General features: G+C 44.3%; 2 protein-coding genes across 2 annotated transcripts; both read right to left on the bottom strand.

Moving 5' to 3' along the window:
* Positions 1–4,175: 4,175 nt before the first annotated feature.
* On the bottom strand, positions 4,176–5,099 carry LOC101933318 (olfactory receptor-like protein OLF1). The gene has a single exon (XM_005314474.1). The coding sequence runs from the start codon at positions 5,097–5,099 to the stop codon at positions 4,176–4,178; it is 924 nt and encodes a 307-aa protein (XP_005314531.1).
* Positions 5,100–11,433: 6,334 nt separating this feature from the next.
* On the bottom strand, positions 11,434–12,372 carry LOC101933874 (olfactory receptor 5W2-like). Its single transcript, XM_005314476.3, has one exon. It carries the CDS (start codon positions 12,370–12,372, stop codon positions 11,434–11,436), a length of 939 nt encoding a protein of 312 aa, XP_005314533.3.
* Positions 12,373–16,642: the final 4,270 nt, after the last annotated feature.

The following is a 16,642-nucleotide window of genomic DNA, read 5'->3' as shown; positions in this document are numbered from 1 at the left end:
GGCAGGCTGCAAAAAGGAGGACTGAAGTATCTCTGCAGATGCTCCTACAAAATATCTCCAAGCATGCTAGCTTCATTCCGATTATTCTTTTACTAAATTTATTCATTTCCTATAGCTTATAGTCCGTGAAACAGAGTTATGCAAAGGTTATGATCTACTGAATATATTCATCCTATTTGTATGCATGATCATTTTTATATTCGAAGTTATGAATATTGTCTGTGTACTGGTTTGATTTTAAGTAGCCTCAGTGAAGCAGTTGGTCAGCTTCTTGAGAAAAGACTATTCTCAGTCAGTGCCCAATCAAGAAACACGTAAGCTAACAATGAAATTTGAGAGACACCAGTCCACATCTGAGCTTTCCTGGGAATGTGGCGTCAGCCTGCAAGGAACTGACTCATGCATGCACATGTGACTTGCCCGTGTGACTCCAAAACTCCATCTTGGAGCCGGATTCTGCATAGGAGAGGGGAAGGGGTTTCCATCCGCAAGAGAAAGTCTTTTTAAGCCTCTGGGAGACCCCTCCATTTTGTCTTCAGCTGGCACAAAAGACAGCCTCTCCACATCAAGGTGATGCCTGAAAGAACCTGGAACAAAGGGCAGTAACTTCAAGGGTGTGAGTGATTGTTGGACCCAGACTTAGAGGAAGTCTTGTCTGTAAAAGAGACTTGTTGGAACATCCCTGAGGGTGAGATTTACCTGCATTTAGTTTTTACTGTGTTAGGCTTAGACTTGCGTGTTTTATTTTATTTTGTATGGCGATTCACTTTGCTCGGTCTGTTATTACATAGAACCACTGGACTAGATGAGCTCTCGAGGTCCCTTCCAGTCCTATGATTCTATGACCTCACAAGGAGCCCTGCACTGGGAGGAGGGGGGAAGCCGGCCTGAGCAGTGGGCAAGGCAAGGGATACACACCTGCCCACACTTGAGATTCAGCTCCACTGTATCCCCCACCACATGCACACACACACACAGTGCCCACTGCACACCAAACACACACACACACACAGAGTGCCCACTACACACACACAGCCTGACACTGAGCTCAGTCATAATGCAGAATAATCTCTACTGGGAAGCTGGGACAGCTGGAATATTTCCAACTAGCCTGAACAAAAGGAACCGAAGGGGATTCCGCTGCCCTGGCAGGGAGATAGGACTGGATTTCCCAACTGGTCTTTTTGATTGGCAGCTTCTCTGAGCCCTGATTTATGCTTAAAAAATAGATCAATAGAGCTCCGTCGTACGGGGGTGGGGGGACTTTTCACACCCTGTGCGAGGGAGTTAGCTTGTACTGACCCTCGGTGTAATTCTTCTATTGACCGAGCTACTGCAATGTGGAAAGCAACTACACTACGGCACTGCTGCACACCATAGCTGAGTCAATGTAATGGCTTTAGTAGAGACATTCCCTGAATCGATGGGGGAGTTTTCCCCCTTTCCTTTTAAAGCTATTTCTCTCTCCTTTTTCAGTCATTCTTCTCCCTCCCTTGGTAAAGCCCTTTCCTTCTTTTGATAGGTAAATATGTTCAGAACAGTTTAAATTTCTCCTCTCAGGATAATTCCTTCCTTTCCCACCCAGGAATGGCTCACTGTCATTTCAATTAAAGGCCGAAATGCTCTAAAACTGATTTGTTTGCCCATGACTTGGTGACACCTCTTTGTTTTCTCTCCCTTCACTTAGATTGAGTTGAGGACGGAAGCAGTATCTGCTCAGAACCCTAAAATCAGACTTAGAGACGAATCTTTCCCTCTTTTCTAACCGTACCAACATTATCCTTAACACATCTGGAGCTGCTTCCTGGGATGACTTTGATATTTGATCCCTGGAACATCTTTGCTCCCAGCACAAGAGGTGTGCACAGCACATGAAATTAATGTTGTGACCGTGTCTCTCCTTGTGGAAATGGAACACAGAGGGGCAGATCATCAGCTGGTTTGTATCGCTGTCTCTCCCATGAGGTCTTTTGAATATGATACAAAACTGAGGTGAATATATTCCACTTTATTTGTTAGTCACCTCTCCAAATGTCTCTTTAAGTAATTTCCCAGCATTGGGACATGTAAGTATCTTGAAATGGGTGAATTTCTTCTGGATTAATAATTTATTGAAAAAAAAATTCCATTGGGGTTGACCTGAAACTATTCACAAATGTGCTACATAGTCTCCTAATAGCCTTGTCCCAAAACAATGTGTGTGGGGGAGTAGGATTTAGGTGCTGGTCATGAAGCAGCGACCAGTAGGAGGTGGTGATGCACCCTCTCTCTGTAATTTTTAACTCAATACTTAGGGTGTTCTCCTGTGAGGTGTGAGATCCAGGTTCAATTCCATCTTCTGGCCAATGCTGGGCAAAGATGTGCACTTGGGTTTCCTGTATTTCCAGAAAGCATCCCAGCCACTCAGTCATGTGCTATTCCAGTCTGGGTTGCTCTCAGTCTCTCCTTTCAAAGTTGTTCTACGGTGGATAACAAATTAAATAACAGAGACATGAAGTTGAGCATGTGGGTGCTCCAAACCACTTGTGTATAGAGTCATTCTCTCTTTCTGGTGCTGTGATTCTTCAACAGGAGAGACTGAGGGCAAATCTACACTACTGGCTAAAAAAAGACTACAGTGATAGATGAAATGGTGTTGATTGAGCAGGTCTGGGGAAGACATGCTAAATCGATGGGAGACCGCTCATCTGTTGAAGTCTGTACTCCACCTCCCTCAGATACGAGGTTCCATTATGGATCTTCCTCAGGGCCGGGCTACAGTAACGCTGTCGGCTGATCTATGTTGCCCTACTTCAGTTATGTAACTCTCCGGTTGACATAGCACGGTGTGGACATCGCTGTAAGTCAGACCAACTTAGTCAACTTGAAGTAGCGTAACTTAGATCAATTTACAACGGTAGAGTAGACCAGTCCTGAGAACGATGCAGGACTGAACATAGCCCAGTCGCCAGGGCACTGACCGGCAATGTGGGAGACCCACTTTCAAATGGCTTCTCCCATCAGACAGAGGGGGAATTGACATGGATCTCCCACATCTCACAGCAGTGATCTTATCACTTGTTTAAAGTCTACAAGGGAATCAGCACCATTACTGCCTCTTCCATTCCTATCCATTTTGTCAGTGTCTTTGCTTTTACATCAAAAAGTATCCAGGAAGGAACAGAAATGTTCAGTTTCTGGTCATGCTAAATAATTCCTTCAATCTCACAGGCAATTTTTGTCAATGTTTTCCAGTTTGCCAAACATTTAGGGAATTTTCAGATTTGGTTCAGGTTGAACTGAATTTGTTTTTCAATTTTTGTAACCACCCATGAACTCAAAAATCAGCTACTGTCCCAGCTCTATCCATTTCTCACTCACTGTAACCCGAGCTGTACAATTCCCAAAATCCCTATTCTTCAGAGTCCATAACACTTTCCAGCCGAATAAAGAGTATGACCTCACAGCTAACCTGATGATGTGCTATAAACATCTAGTGTCTGATATGACTTTTTCTTTCTGTTTAATTTATATGGTAGAGAAAACTCGCCCTCTCCATATTATGTTGTATTCAATTCAGTGCAGATTCTCACAGAGGAGGCACACACACCATGTTCTCTTTTGGAAATGTTACCCTTGTTCTTACGAGTTTTGTCGCTCCCTTAACTTAAAATAAAGGCCATTGTGATGGAAATCACCTTTCTCCTCCACATGCATGGATACCAACCAGTGACAATCTCTACAACAACCCCATAGGGGACATAAAGGGCTGCAGAGTATCAGGAGGGTGTGCAAACTCCCTTTGGTTCAGCCATAGAAATCACACACTTCATACTTGCAACTGCATAATGAAACCAAACCCACGACAAAGCAGAGGGAGACAGATTAGATGCCCCCCACTTCTTTCCCAATACAAATAGCTCTGTGCTTTCGAAGCACATCACATATATTCACACATGTGAAACAGGTGCCTCCTGTAATTTTGCTGGGGTAATTGCCTAATAAAGTCCTGATTTTAGGTGGGCCCTGCAGGATGTGTTGGAATACAAACAGATTAATAATAATAACAATACAATAATGAACAATACTCCCAAGGGCTCTGTGAAATTACATTGCAATGGGATTGGAATTGAATTCACCTGTTTCCACTCCCCATCACTAAACCAGTACAGAGGTAAACAGATTCAAGAATTGGTTTAGCGTTTATTCATTGCTCTCCTCAGGGCGTCCTTCACCTCCGTGTTCCTCAGGCTGTAGATGAGGGGGTTCAACACGGGAATCACCAGCGTATAAAACACTGAGACCACTTTATCTGTGTCCATGGAATAGCTGGAGGGGGGACGTAAATACATGAAGAGTTGTGTGCCATAAAACAGGACCACTGCATTCAAGTGGAAGGTGCAGGTGGAGAAGGCTTTGTGACGGCCCTCGGCGGAGCGGATCTGCAGGATGGTGGAGATGATATAGACATAGGAGAGGAGGACAGTCACAAAACTGATTGCTATAATGCAGCACCCAAAAGCAAACATCACAATCTCGTTGTTGCGGGTGTCAGAACAGGAGAGTGCCAACAGGGGGGGGACGTCACAGAAGAAATGATTGATGATGTTGGAGCTGCAGAATGACAGCCGAAATATAAAACACTGAATCATTGAATCAACCAACCCAACAGCGTATGCCCCAGTCACCAGTTGTTTACAAAACTGCCTGGACATAGTGACCGTATAGAGCAGTGGGTTGCAGATGGCCACATAACGGTCATACGCCATCACAGCCAGTAAGAGGCACTCAAAATCTGAAAAAACGATAGAGAGACACATTTGCACAGTGCAGGCAGTGTAAGAAATGCTTTTCCTTTCAGCTAAGAAATTCAGCAGCATGTTGGGGCAAATTAACGAGGAAAAGCAGAGGTCACAGAAAGACAAATTACTGAGGAAAAAGTACATGGGGGTGTGGAGTTGGGGATCAATCGTGATTAACAAGATCATCCCCCCATTCCCCACCATGGTGATACCATAAATCAGTAGGAACACCATAAACAGGGGAACCTGCAGCTCCGGACGATCTGTCAATCCTAAGAGAATGAACTCAGTCACCTCCGAGTGATTTCCCTTTTCCATCTCCTCTGAACAGAGATCAGGCAGCTACACAGACGTGGTCAGGTGGATGGTGCGGAAAACCTGTCCCTTCTCTGTAATGAAATAAGTGAAGATAAATGGAGATCAGTTTCTCAATGGACATCAGTACCTGCTCTGGGAAGGGCTTAGTCCACAGAGCCAGATGTTCACAGCTGGTCATTACAGTTGTTCGATAAGGTACACACTACATAAATACAATGACACACAGGTTAATCATGCCCTACAGACAAACACTCCTATGCACTAATCTGAGCAGCAAGCAATGACTTGTGACTCTGCTGTAAGAGAATCGCGTGAAAATCATCTCAGTCTGAAGAGATGATTCCTTAGCTAAAGAAGGGGTGAGAGTAAAGGAGTGTCAATCTTTCTACCCTCTTTGGGCAAGGGGAGCTCTGTGGCTTGGCATGTCGGTTTCGGGGAAAACTTGCTTACTGTGCTAATTAAGCTTTCTGGCATTTACTTTAGCCTGTACGAAAACCCAGAGACATAGTGGAAAGCACTGGCTTCAGTGACTAGGTAATTGGCTATTTTTTTCCAACCCAGGAGGTCGCTCCTTTAGCTGAAGGGGTAGGAATTGGGACTGAGGCTTTTAGTGCGGGAGATATTGAATTCAATACCTGCTGATCACCATGGTGTCTGCATGTGTGTGTGGAAGTGATGTTGGGGAATCGCACGTACCTGCTGAGAAGAGAGAGAGGGATGTATTGGCGTTTCCCCATCGTTAGAAACTGCCAGTTTGGAGCATTCGGGAAGTTTTATACTGAGATGTGTGATCTATGGGACATGATTCCTGAAGCAACTGGGAATAGCTGAGCTCAGAGCACCATGACACCTAATTAATACATTCACTGAACCAAAACCACCTTGGTGTAATTCATGCCCTGGGGACTAATTTGACCTCCTCTTTCTTACTATGTTATGAAATGATGCAATTTCTACCAGAGTTACAGGGTATGAGGTTAGGGGTATATTTCATCCTGCTGTTTTCAGTGCAAGCCGGGTACTGTGTAGAGCTGATCCACAAAGGGGGTTTGTTTGTGGAGACCAAAATCTTTTTGCTTGGAAATACAACGGGGGTCCATCAGATACCACACACAGCACCAATCTCTTCCACGTTCCAGGCTCCCAGGCTGGACAACATCCCTCATGACACATGATGGTCTCTCCTCTTGCTGAAGTGCCTGGAACATCACCAGAGTCCCAGAGGAGGGGAGTTTGGTATTTTGAAAGGAAAGGTTATAATTTCCAGGTAAAAGATAATTTCATGGAAAAAATAGCTGAATGGAAAAGGTAATTTCCCATCAAAAAAACTTCTCAAGAAAAATTTTCAACCAGCCTTAGCAACAAATTTGGAATCAAAGGAACAGAAAGTTAGATACAGGTGAAATGTACTAATTGTTTGCAGCTGTAGCTGATATCGTCTCAGTCATTCCTGGTTTCAGAATCACCTCATTGTCCTGGCCCGAATAGGTGGAATGTAAAACCTGTAAAACGTGTAAGAATATCCCAGATTATCTATCTATTTATAGCATGCCAATCACCCACGGTATCTTATGTCCTTCCCTTGCTAGGTCACTCCCCAGAGTAGGAAGGATAGGTTCACTCATTTTGCTTGATGGCGACCACATGATGACCAGAGGAGCTCAGGAGGAGACCACAGCATGCTACGGATTTCTGCAGTTCACAAAACTATCCCTCTTGCATGCCTATTATCTGCACATAGAGCTCAGTTTTAAGATGCTAAATAAAGCTATGAGTCAACTAGAAATAGTCATGCTCTCATCATAAATATTAATAAAATATTTTTGATAATTTATGTGAAGTTATAAGATGACACTGTATCATTTTATTAATACATGTTCCAAACTGAGGCTGGCAAACTGGTCTGTATTAAACAAAGAAATGTGTGCTCTGCTTAATTTTGTATCTAAACAGTAACCAGAGCCATCAAGCAGGAAGGGAAACAAAGGAAGCCCAAAAAGCTGAGAAAAAAGCAGTAGGGAACATCCTTCTACATAGACATTTTGTCTTCTAGTACCAGGTGGAAATTTTTCTCAAAGGGGGGATAGGATTCTAAAAAGAGGGGCTAGACATCCCAAGGCACTGCTCTCTGTCTCTCTCTCTGCCCATTGATTCACTGAATCTGAAGGGATAAATGAAGCAGCCATTGGACTTGTCGAGGGGTCCTGACCTATGAAATTTGGTCAGTAAGACTGATGAAAGCATGTGGTGAGGAAACGTTTGCTTTGAATTTCACAGCGTTTGTTAACTTAGGCACAAGTTGCATTGTAGCTTTATTTTTCTTGTAACCATGTCTGACTTCTATGCCTCCTTATTTGCACTCACTTAAAATCTATCTATGTAGTCAATAAACTTTGTTTTATTGTTTTATCTAATTCAGTGTGTTTAAATAGAAGTGTCTGACAAACTAAGTTGCATGCATATTAGTGATATTAAATAAATAATGGACAATGTAACTTGTATTGTCCAGGAGAGGACTGGGCAGCACAGGATGTACCTTTCTGGAGGGAAATCGAAGACTGGGGAGTGTGTTGGAGTCACCCTGCAATATAACCAAGGGTGGTGAGAGCCTGAGTGTAACCCAACTATTCCCGGCCAGGGTGCAGTTACACACACATGCTCAGGGTGTGATTTGCCTGCTAGACGGTTGTTTGTGAGTGACCCAGTTGGAAGCCACTTCAGCGAGGCATTGCAAGGTTGCAGGTGACACAGCTGTTGCTTAGTCTGGGTTGGACCCTGGTATGTTACAGCTCCCTCCCAATTCTTTTGTTAATTTTATTTATTTCCTAGAATGTATAGTCCTTCAAACAGAGTTTAGGAGTAAAACTGCAAAGCAATGGGGGCGGGGATGGGGGGGAAAGGATAGGACAAGAACTGATGGACTTCAATTGCAGCAAGGGTGCTTTAGGTTGGACATGAGGAAAAACATCCCAAGAGTGAGGGTGGTTAAGCACTGGAATAACTCGTCCAGGAACGTTGTGGAATCTCCACTGTTGCAGATTTTTAACAGCAGGTTAGACAAACACCCGTCAGGGATGGTCTAGGTAATACTTAGTCCTGCCATGAGCACAGAGGACTGGAATAGATGACCTCTCAAGGTCCCCTCCAGTCCTATTAATCTATGGTCTCAGAAGGAGCCCTGCACTGGGAGGAGGGGGGATGCTTGTCTGAATACTGGGTAGGGCAAGGGACACAAACCTGCCTACACTTGACATTCAGCTCCACTGTACCCACCATCACATGCACACACATGACATGGTGGTACCTCTTTGTTTTTCCTCCCTTCACTTACAGTGAGTTGAGGACAGAAGCAGTACCTGCTCAGAACCCTAAAATTAGACTTAGAGTTCAATCTTTCTCTCTTTTCTAACCATACCAACGTTATCCTTAACACCTCTGGAGCTGCTTCCTGGGATGACTTTGAGATTTGATCCCTGGAACATCTTTGCTCCCAGCACAAGAGGTGTGCACAGCACATGCAATTAATGTTGTGACCGTGTCTCTCCTTGTGGAAATGGAACTTAGAGGGGCAGAGCATTAGCTGCTTTGTATCACTGTCTCTCCCGTGAGGTATTTTGAATATGATACAAAACTGAGGTGAATGTATACCACTTTATTTGTTGGTCACCTCTCCAAATGTCTCCTTAAGTAATTTCCCAGCATTGGGACACATAAGTATCTTGAAATGGGTGAATTTCTTCTGGATTAATAATTTATTGTAAAAAACATTGCCATTGGGGTTGACTTGAAACTATTCACAAATGTGTTACAAAGTCTCCTAATAACCTTGTCCCAAAACAATGTGTGTGGGGGAGTAGGATTTAGGTGCTGGTCGCGTAGCAGCCACCAGTAGGAGGTGGTGATGTGCCCTCTCTGTGTCATTTTTAGCTCAATACTTAGGGTGTTCTCCTGTGAGGTGTGAGATCCAGGTTCAATTCCCCCTTCTGTCCAATGCTGGGTAAAGATGTGCACTTGGGTTTCCTGTATTTTCAGAAAGCATCCCAGCCACTTAGTGATGTGCTATTCCAGTCTGAGTTGCTCTCAGTCTCTCCTTTCAAAGTTGTTCTACGGTGGATAACAAATTAAATAACCATTGGAACAGAGACATGAAGTTGAGCATATCAGTGCCCCGAACTACCAGTCTATAGAGTCATTCTCTCTTTCTGGCCCTGTGATTCTTCCTGTGTTTTATCCACAATGCAGCAGCTTCAATGGGAGAGAATGAGGCCATATCTACGCTACTGGCAAAATCGGGACTACTGCGATAGATTAAATGGTGTTGATTGAGCAGGTCTGGGGAAGACATGTTAAGTCGATGAGAGACCGCTCACCTGCAGAAGTCTGTACTCCACCTCTCTCAGAGACTATGTTCCATCATGGATCTTTCTCAGGGCTGGGCCACACTAATGCTGTCGGCTGATCTATGTTACACTACTTCAGCTACGTAATTCTACCGGTGACATAGCACGGTGTGGACACCGCTGTAAGTCAGACCAACTTAGTCAACTTGAAGTAGCATAACTGAGATCAATTTACAGCAGTAGCATAGACCAGTCCTGAGAACGATGCAGGACAGAACATAGCCCAGTCGCCAGGGCACTGTCCGGCAATGTGGGAGACCCACTTTCAAATGGCTTCTCCCATCAGACAATGGGGAGATTGACCTGTATCTCCCACATCCCACGGGAGTGATCTAATCACTGGGATAAAGTCTACAAGGGAAGCAGCGCCATTATTTCCTCTTCCATCCATTTTGTCAGTCTGGCCCTACATTGTCTTTGCTTTTACATCGAAAAGTTTCCAGGAAGGAAAGGAAATGTTCTATTTCTGGTCATGCTAAATATTTCCTTCGACCACAAAGGCAATTTTTGTCAATCTTTTCCAGTTTGCCAAACATTTAGGGAATTTTCAGATTTGATTCAGGTTGAACTGAATTTGTTTTTCAATTTTTATAACCACCCATGAACTCAAAAATTAGCTATTGGCCCAGTTCTATCCATTTCTTACTCACCGTAACCAGAGCTGTACAATTCCCATAACCCCTATTCTTCAGAGTCCATAATACTTTCCAGCTGAATAAAGAGTAAGACCTCATAGCAAACTTGCTGATGTGCTATAAACATCTAGTGTCTGATATGACTTTTTCTTTCTGTTTAATTTATATGGTAGAGAAAACTCACCCTCTCCATATTATGTTGTATTCAATTCAGTGCAGATTCTCACAGAGGATGCACACACACCATGTTCTCTTTTGGAAATGTTACCCTTGTTCTTATTTGTTTTGTTGGTCCCTTAAGTTAAAATAGAGGCCATTGTGATGGAAATCACCTTTCTCCTCCACGTGCATGGATACAGACCAGGCGACAATCTCTACAACAACCCCACAAAGGACATAAAGGGGTGCAGAGTATCAGGAGGGTGTGCAAAACGCCCTTTTCCTTCAGTCATAGAAGTCACACAGTTCATACTTGCAACTGCAAAACAAAACCAAACCCACTACAAAGCAGAGGGAGATAGATTAGATACCCCCCTCTTCTTTCCCAATACAAATAGCTCTGTGCTTTCGAAGCACATCACATATATTAACACATATGAAACAGATGCATCCTGGAATATTGCTGGGGTAATACCGTAATAAAGCCCCGATCTTAGTTTGGGCCTGCAGGCCTTCTTGGAATACAAACAATAATAACAATACAATAATGAACAATACTACCATGGGCTCTGCAAAATTATATTGCAATGGGCTGGGAATTGAATTCACCTGTTTCCACTCCCCATTACTAAATAATTATTAAGATAAACAGATTCAAAAATTGGTTAGGAGTTTATTCATTGCTTTCCTCAGGCCATCCATCACCTCCGCGTTCCTCAGGCTGTAGATGAGGGATTTCCTGCATTTCCAGAAAGCATCCCAGCCCCTGAGTGATGTGCAATTCCAGTCTGGGTTGCTCTCAGTCTCTCCTTTCAAAGTTCTTCTACTGTGGATAACTAATTCAATAACCATTGGAACAGAGATGTGAAGTTGAGCATCTCACCCTCCAGGTGGGTGCCCCTCGCCAACAGCTTATAGAATCAATCTCTCTTTCTGGACCTGTGATTCTTCCCGTGATTTGTCCACCGATCTCAGTTGGGGCCTGAAGACCTTGTTGGAATACAAACAAATTAAAAATAATAACAATACAATAATGAACAATATTCCCACGGGCTCTGCAAAATTACATTGCAATGGGCTGGGAATTGAATTCACCTGTTTCCACTCCCCATCACGAAATGAATAAAGAGTTAAACAGATTCAAGAATTGGTTAGGAGTTTATTCATTGCTCTCCTCAGGGCATCCTTCACCTCCGTGTTCCTCAGGCTGTAGATGAGGGGGTTCAACATGGGGATCACCGCCATGTAAAACACTGAGGCTACTTTGTCTGTGTCCATGGAATAACTGGAGGTGGGACGAAAATACATGTAGAAGAGGGTGCCAAAAAGAAGGACCACTGTGGTCAAGTGGAAAGTGCAGGTGGAGAAGGCTTTGTGCCGCCCCTCGGCAGAGTGGATCTGTAGGATGGTGGAGATGATATAGACATAGGAGAGGAGGACAGTCACAATGATGCTTACTATTATGCAGCTCATAAAAACAAATATCAGAATCTCATTGATGCTGGTGTCAGAACAGGAGAGCGCCAGCAGTGGGGGGATGTCACAGAAGAAATGATTGATGATGTTGGAGCTGCAGAATGACAGCCGAAATATAAAACACGTGTGTATCATTGAATCCACAAACCCCACAGCGTACACCCCAGCCACCAGCACTTTACAAAGCTGCCTAGACATGGTGACCGTATAGAGCAGTGGGTTACAGATGGCCACATAACGGTCATACGCCATCACAGCCAGCAACAGGCACTCAATGTCTCCAAAAGCAATAGAGAGATACAGTTGCACAGCGCAGGCAGTGTAAGAAATGCTTTTCCTCTCGCCTAAGAAATTCAGCAGCATCTTAGGGGAAACTATTGAGGAATAGCAGAGGTCACAGAAAGACAAATTACTGAGAAAAAAGTACATGGGGGTGTGGAGTTGGGGGTCAATCATGATTAACAAGATCATCCCCCCATTCCCCACCAGGGTGATACCATAAATCACTAGGAACACCCCAAACAGGGGCACCTGCATCTCCGGACGATCTGTCAGTCCTGAGAGAATGAACTCAGTCACCTCCGAGCGATTTCCTTTTTCCATCTTCTCTGAATACAGCTGAGACAGCTACAGAGATGTGGGCAGGTGGATGGCGCGGAAAACCTGTCCCTTCTCTGTAATGAAGTAAGTGAAGATAAATGGAGGTAAGTTTCTCAATGGACATCAGTACCCACTCAGGGAAGGCCTTAGTCCACAGAACCAGATGTTCACAACTGGTCATTCCAGCTGTTCGATAAAATGCACATGCTGTGCAAATACAATGACACTCAGGTTAATCATGCCCCCCACACAAACACTCCTGTTCTCTAATCTAAACAGAAAACAGTGACTTGTGACTCTCCTGTAAGAGAATCAGTCTGAAGAGATTATTCCTTAGCTAAAGAAGGGGTGAGAGTAAAGGAGTGTCAATCGTTCTACCCTCTTTGGGCAAGGGGAGCTCTGTGGCTTGGCAGGTCGGTTTAGGGGAAAACTTGCTTACTGTGCTAATTAAGCTTTCTGGCATTTACTTTAGCCTGTATGAAAACTCAGAGACATAGTGGAAAGCACTGGCTTCGGTGACTATGTAATTGCCTATTTTTTCCAACCCAGGAGGTCGCTCCGTTAGATGAAGGGGTAGGATTTGGGACTGAGGCTTTTAGTGCTGGAGGTCTTGAATTTAATACCTGCTGGTCACCATGGTGTCTGTGTGTGTGTGTGGAAGTGATGTTGGGGAATCGCACGTACCTGCTGAGAAGAGAGAGATGTGGTGACATTTCCCCATCGACAGAAACTGCCAATTTGGAGCATTCGGGAAGTTTTATACTGAGATGTGTGAATTATGGGACATGATTCCTGAAGCAACTGGGAATACCTGAGCTCCGAGAGCCATAACACCTAATTAAGGCATTCAGTGAACCAAAGCCACCCTCGGTGTAATTCATTCCCTGGGGTTTAATTTGGCCCACTCTTTTCTACTGTGTTATTACATGATGCAATTTTTACCAGAGCTACAGAGTATGAGGTTAAGGGTATATTTCATCCTGCTGTTTTCAGTGCAAGCCGGGTACTGTGTAGAGCTGATCCACAAAGGCGGTTTTGTTTGTGGTGACCCAAATCTTTGTGCTAAAAACATAATATTTCTGCTTCAAAATACCACGGGGTTGCATCACATACCACACACCACCATGGGAGAGGCTCCCAGGCTGAACTATATCCCCCATGATGCATGACGGTCTCTCCTCTTGCTGATCTGCCCTGGAACATCACCAGAGACCCACAGCCATGGTTTAGGGAGGAGGGGAGTTTGGTATTTTGATTGAAAGCTGATAATTTTCAGGGAAACATAATTTTATGGAAAAAATAGTTGAATTGAAAATCCAATGTCCCATAAAAAAAACTTCTCAAGAAAAATTTTCAACCAGCCATATCAACAAATTTGGAATCAAAGGAACAGAAAGTTAGATACAGGTGAAACGTACTAATTGTTTGCAGCTGTAGCTGATATCTTCTCAGTCATTCCTGGTTTCAGAATCACTTCATTGTCCTGTCCCCAATACTTGGAATGTAAAACCTGTATGACATGTAAGAGTACTCCAGATTATCTAGCTATTTATAGCATGCCAATCACCATGGTATGCTATGTCCTTCCCTTCTTAGGTCACTTCCCAAAGTAGGAAGGATAGATTTACTCATTGTGCTTGATGGAGACCACATGATGACCAGAGGAGCTCAGGAGCAGAACACAGCATGCTATGTTCACAAAACTATCCCTTTTGCATGCATATTATCTGCACACAGAGCTCAGCTTTAAGATGCTAAATAAAGCTATGAGTCAACTAGAAATAGTCATGCTCTCATTGCAAATATTAATACAATATATTTGATAATGTACAGTAACTCTCCACTTAACATCCTCTCGCTTAACATTGTTTCGAACTTACTTTCCTGCTCCATTTCAGAATCTGCTCGTTTAAAGTTGTGCAATGCTCCGCTATAACGTCGTTTGGCTGCCTGCTTTATCCACAGCTGGCAGCCCCTCTATCAGCTCCGATACGCCCTGCCAGTGCCTCCTGCCGGTGGACCCCACAGATCAGCGCCTTCACCCTGCTCCACCCAACTCCTGCCCACAGCAATCAAATGGCTTGCGGCATTCAGGAGGCAGGGGAGGGAGGGGGAGGAGCAAGGACACGGCGTGGGGAGTAAAGGGGGAGGAGGTGGGGGGGAGAAGAGGCGGGTTAAGGGTGGGGTGTTGGGGGAAGGGCTGGAATGGGCAGGCCGAGTGTTGAGCCCCCGGCCCTGGGGCTTGCACAGTAGGGGAAGCTGCCACTCCTGCTATGCAATGTGCTTCTCCTACGTATGGCAACTTCACCCTCCTTTCCTGCCTCATTGTCTGCAGTGCCACTGAGCTGTGCCTGTGTGGGGTTCGGCGGGGGCCCCCCATTGCTTCAAACTCAGCAATGATGGTTGTCGTATTAAACTGTTTCTTTAAAAATTTATACCTGTATTAAATTGCTTGTTAAAAATTTTTTAAATGTATATAATGCCTTTTGTCTGGCAAAAAAATATTTCCCTGGAACCTAACCCCCCCATTTACATTAAGCAAAAAGGTGTTAAGCGAATTCAATTTCCTCATAAGAATTAAAGTTGCATTTTTCAGGAACATAACTACAATGTTAAGTGAGGAGTTACTGTGCGTGAAGTTATAAGATGACACTGTATCAGGTTATTAATACATGTTCCAAACTGAGGCTGGCAAACTGGTCTGTCTTAAACAACGAAAAGTGTGCACTGCTTAATTTTCCATCTAAAGAGTAACCAGAGTCATCAAGCAGGAAGGGAAACAAAGGAAGACCAAAAAGGTGAGGAAAAAGCAGCAGAGAACATCCTTCTACATAGAGCTTGTGTCTCCTGGTATCAGGTGAAAATGTTTCTCAAAGCGGAGATAGGACTATAAAAAGAAGGGGCAAACATCCGAAAGCACCGCTCACTCTCTCTCTCTATCTCTGCCTCTGCCCACTGATTCACTGCATCTGAAGGAATAAAGGAAGCAGCCCTTGAACTTGGTGAGGGGTGCTGACCTAAGTAGTTTGGTCAGTAACACAGCTGAAAGCATGTGGTGAGGAAACATTTGCTTTGAATAGCACCTTATTTGTTAACTTAGGCACAAATTGCATTCTAGCTTTATTTTTTTTTGTAACCATGTCTGACTTCTATTCCTCCTTATTTGCACTCACGTAAAATCTATCTTTGTAGTCAATAAACTTTTGGTGGGGTTGTTTTATCGAATCCAGTGTGTTTAAATAGAAGTGTCTGAGAAGCTAAGTTGCATGGATATTAGTGCTGTTAAAGAAATAATGGACACTGTAACTTGTATTGTCAGGCAGAGGACTGGGCAGCACAGGACATACATTTCGGGAGAGAAATCAAAGACTGGGGAGTGTGTTGGGGTCACCCTGCAGTATAACCAAGGGTGGTGAGAGCCTGAGTGTAACCCAACTATTCCTGGCCAGGCTGCAGTTACACACACATGCTCAGGGTGTGATTTGCCTGCTAGACGGTTGTTTGTCAGTGACCCAGGTGGAAGCCCCTTCAGCAAGGCATTGCCAGGTTGCAGGCAGGTGTGACACAGCTGCTGATTAGTCTGGGTTGGACCCTGGTATGTCACAGCCACCAACCTAGAAAATATCCCAGTAACACCAAAGGTGTGGTGCTGACTGACAGTAGTGTTGGATTGACATGAAAGGGTGAGGTCACCACAGGGATGGGCCCATGCACTGATCCATAGCTGCAGATGCACAAGGACATTGTGATCATCACCTCCCCCCAGGAGATCCATGGCACGTCCAGTGATGACTCTTCCCTTCTTCACTATCGTTGCAGAAATTATCCCTCACGTGTGTGCAGGCTTGGCTGGTATTATCAGTGCTCCGGAGCATGTGGGTGCCCCCTTCTCCTAAGTGGTGGCAAGCTGTGAGGCACTGCAGGGTTGATTGTATTAGGAGGAAAAATTGATGATACAAGTCAGCTACATTCTTTGGTATAATCGATGCCGGGGGGGGTGAAGGTTACAAAGAATATACGCAAAGTCCTGCTTCCCTGAACACCAGTAGAAACAATCAACAGCCAGCAATCTCTGTACTCAGAAACTCCTCAAGTTTGTCACTCCAGGTCTGTGCCCAGGAAACACTATGCCCTATTTCCTCTAGGAGTCATGCTCATAAATCCTCCTCCTGGCTTCTCTGCCCCCAGTGACCTGAAGGTGCCAGGAGCAATCCTCACTGAAAATGCCAAGGTCAGGGCAGGCTGCAAAAAGGAGGATATTCCCTAAACTGGT

Source organism: Chrysemys picta, chromosome 4, assembly GCF_011386835.1.
Source record: "Chrysemys picta bellii isolate R12L10 chromosome 4, ASM1138683v2, whole genome shotgun sequence".
NCBI classification, from domain to species: Eukaryota; Metazoa; Chordata; order Testudines; family Emydidae; genus Chrysemys; species Chrysemys picta.
Note: the sequence above shows the minus strand (reverse complement) of the source record. Positions and strands in the feature narration are given on the sequence as shown.

Bases quoted from the DNA above. Each gene is read 5' to 3' on its own strand.
- LOC101933874 (XM_005314476.3), bottom strand. From the start codon at position 12,372: ATGGAAAAAGGAAATCGCTCGGAGGTGACTGAGTTCATTCTCTCAGGA.
- LOC101933318 (XM_005314474.1), bottom strand. From the start codon at position 5,099: ATGGAAAAGGGAAATCACTCGGAGGTGACTGAGTTCATTCTCTTAGGA.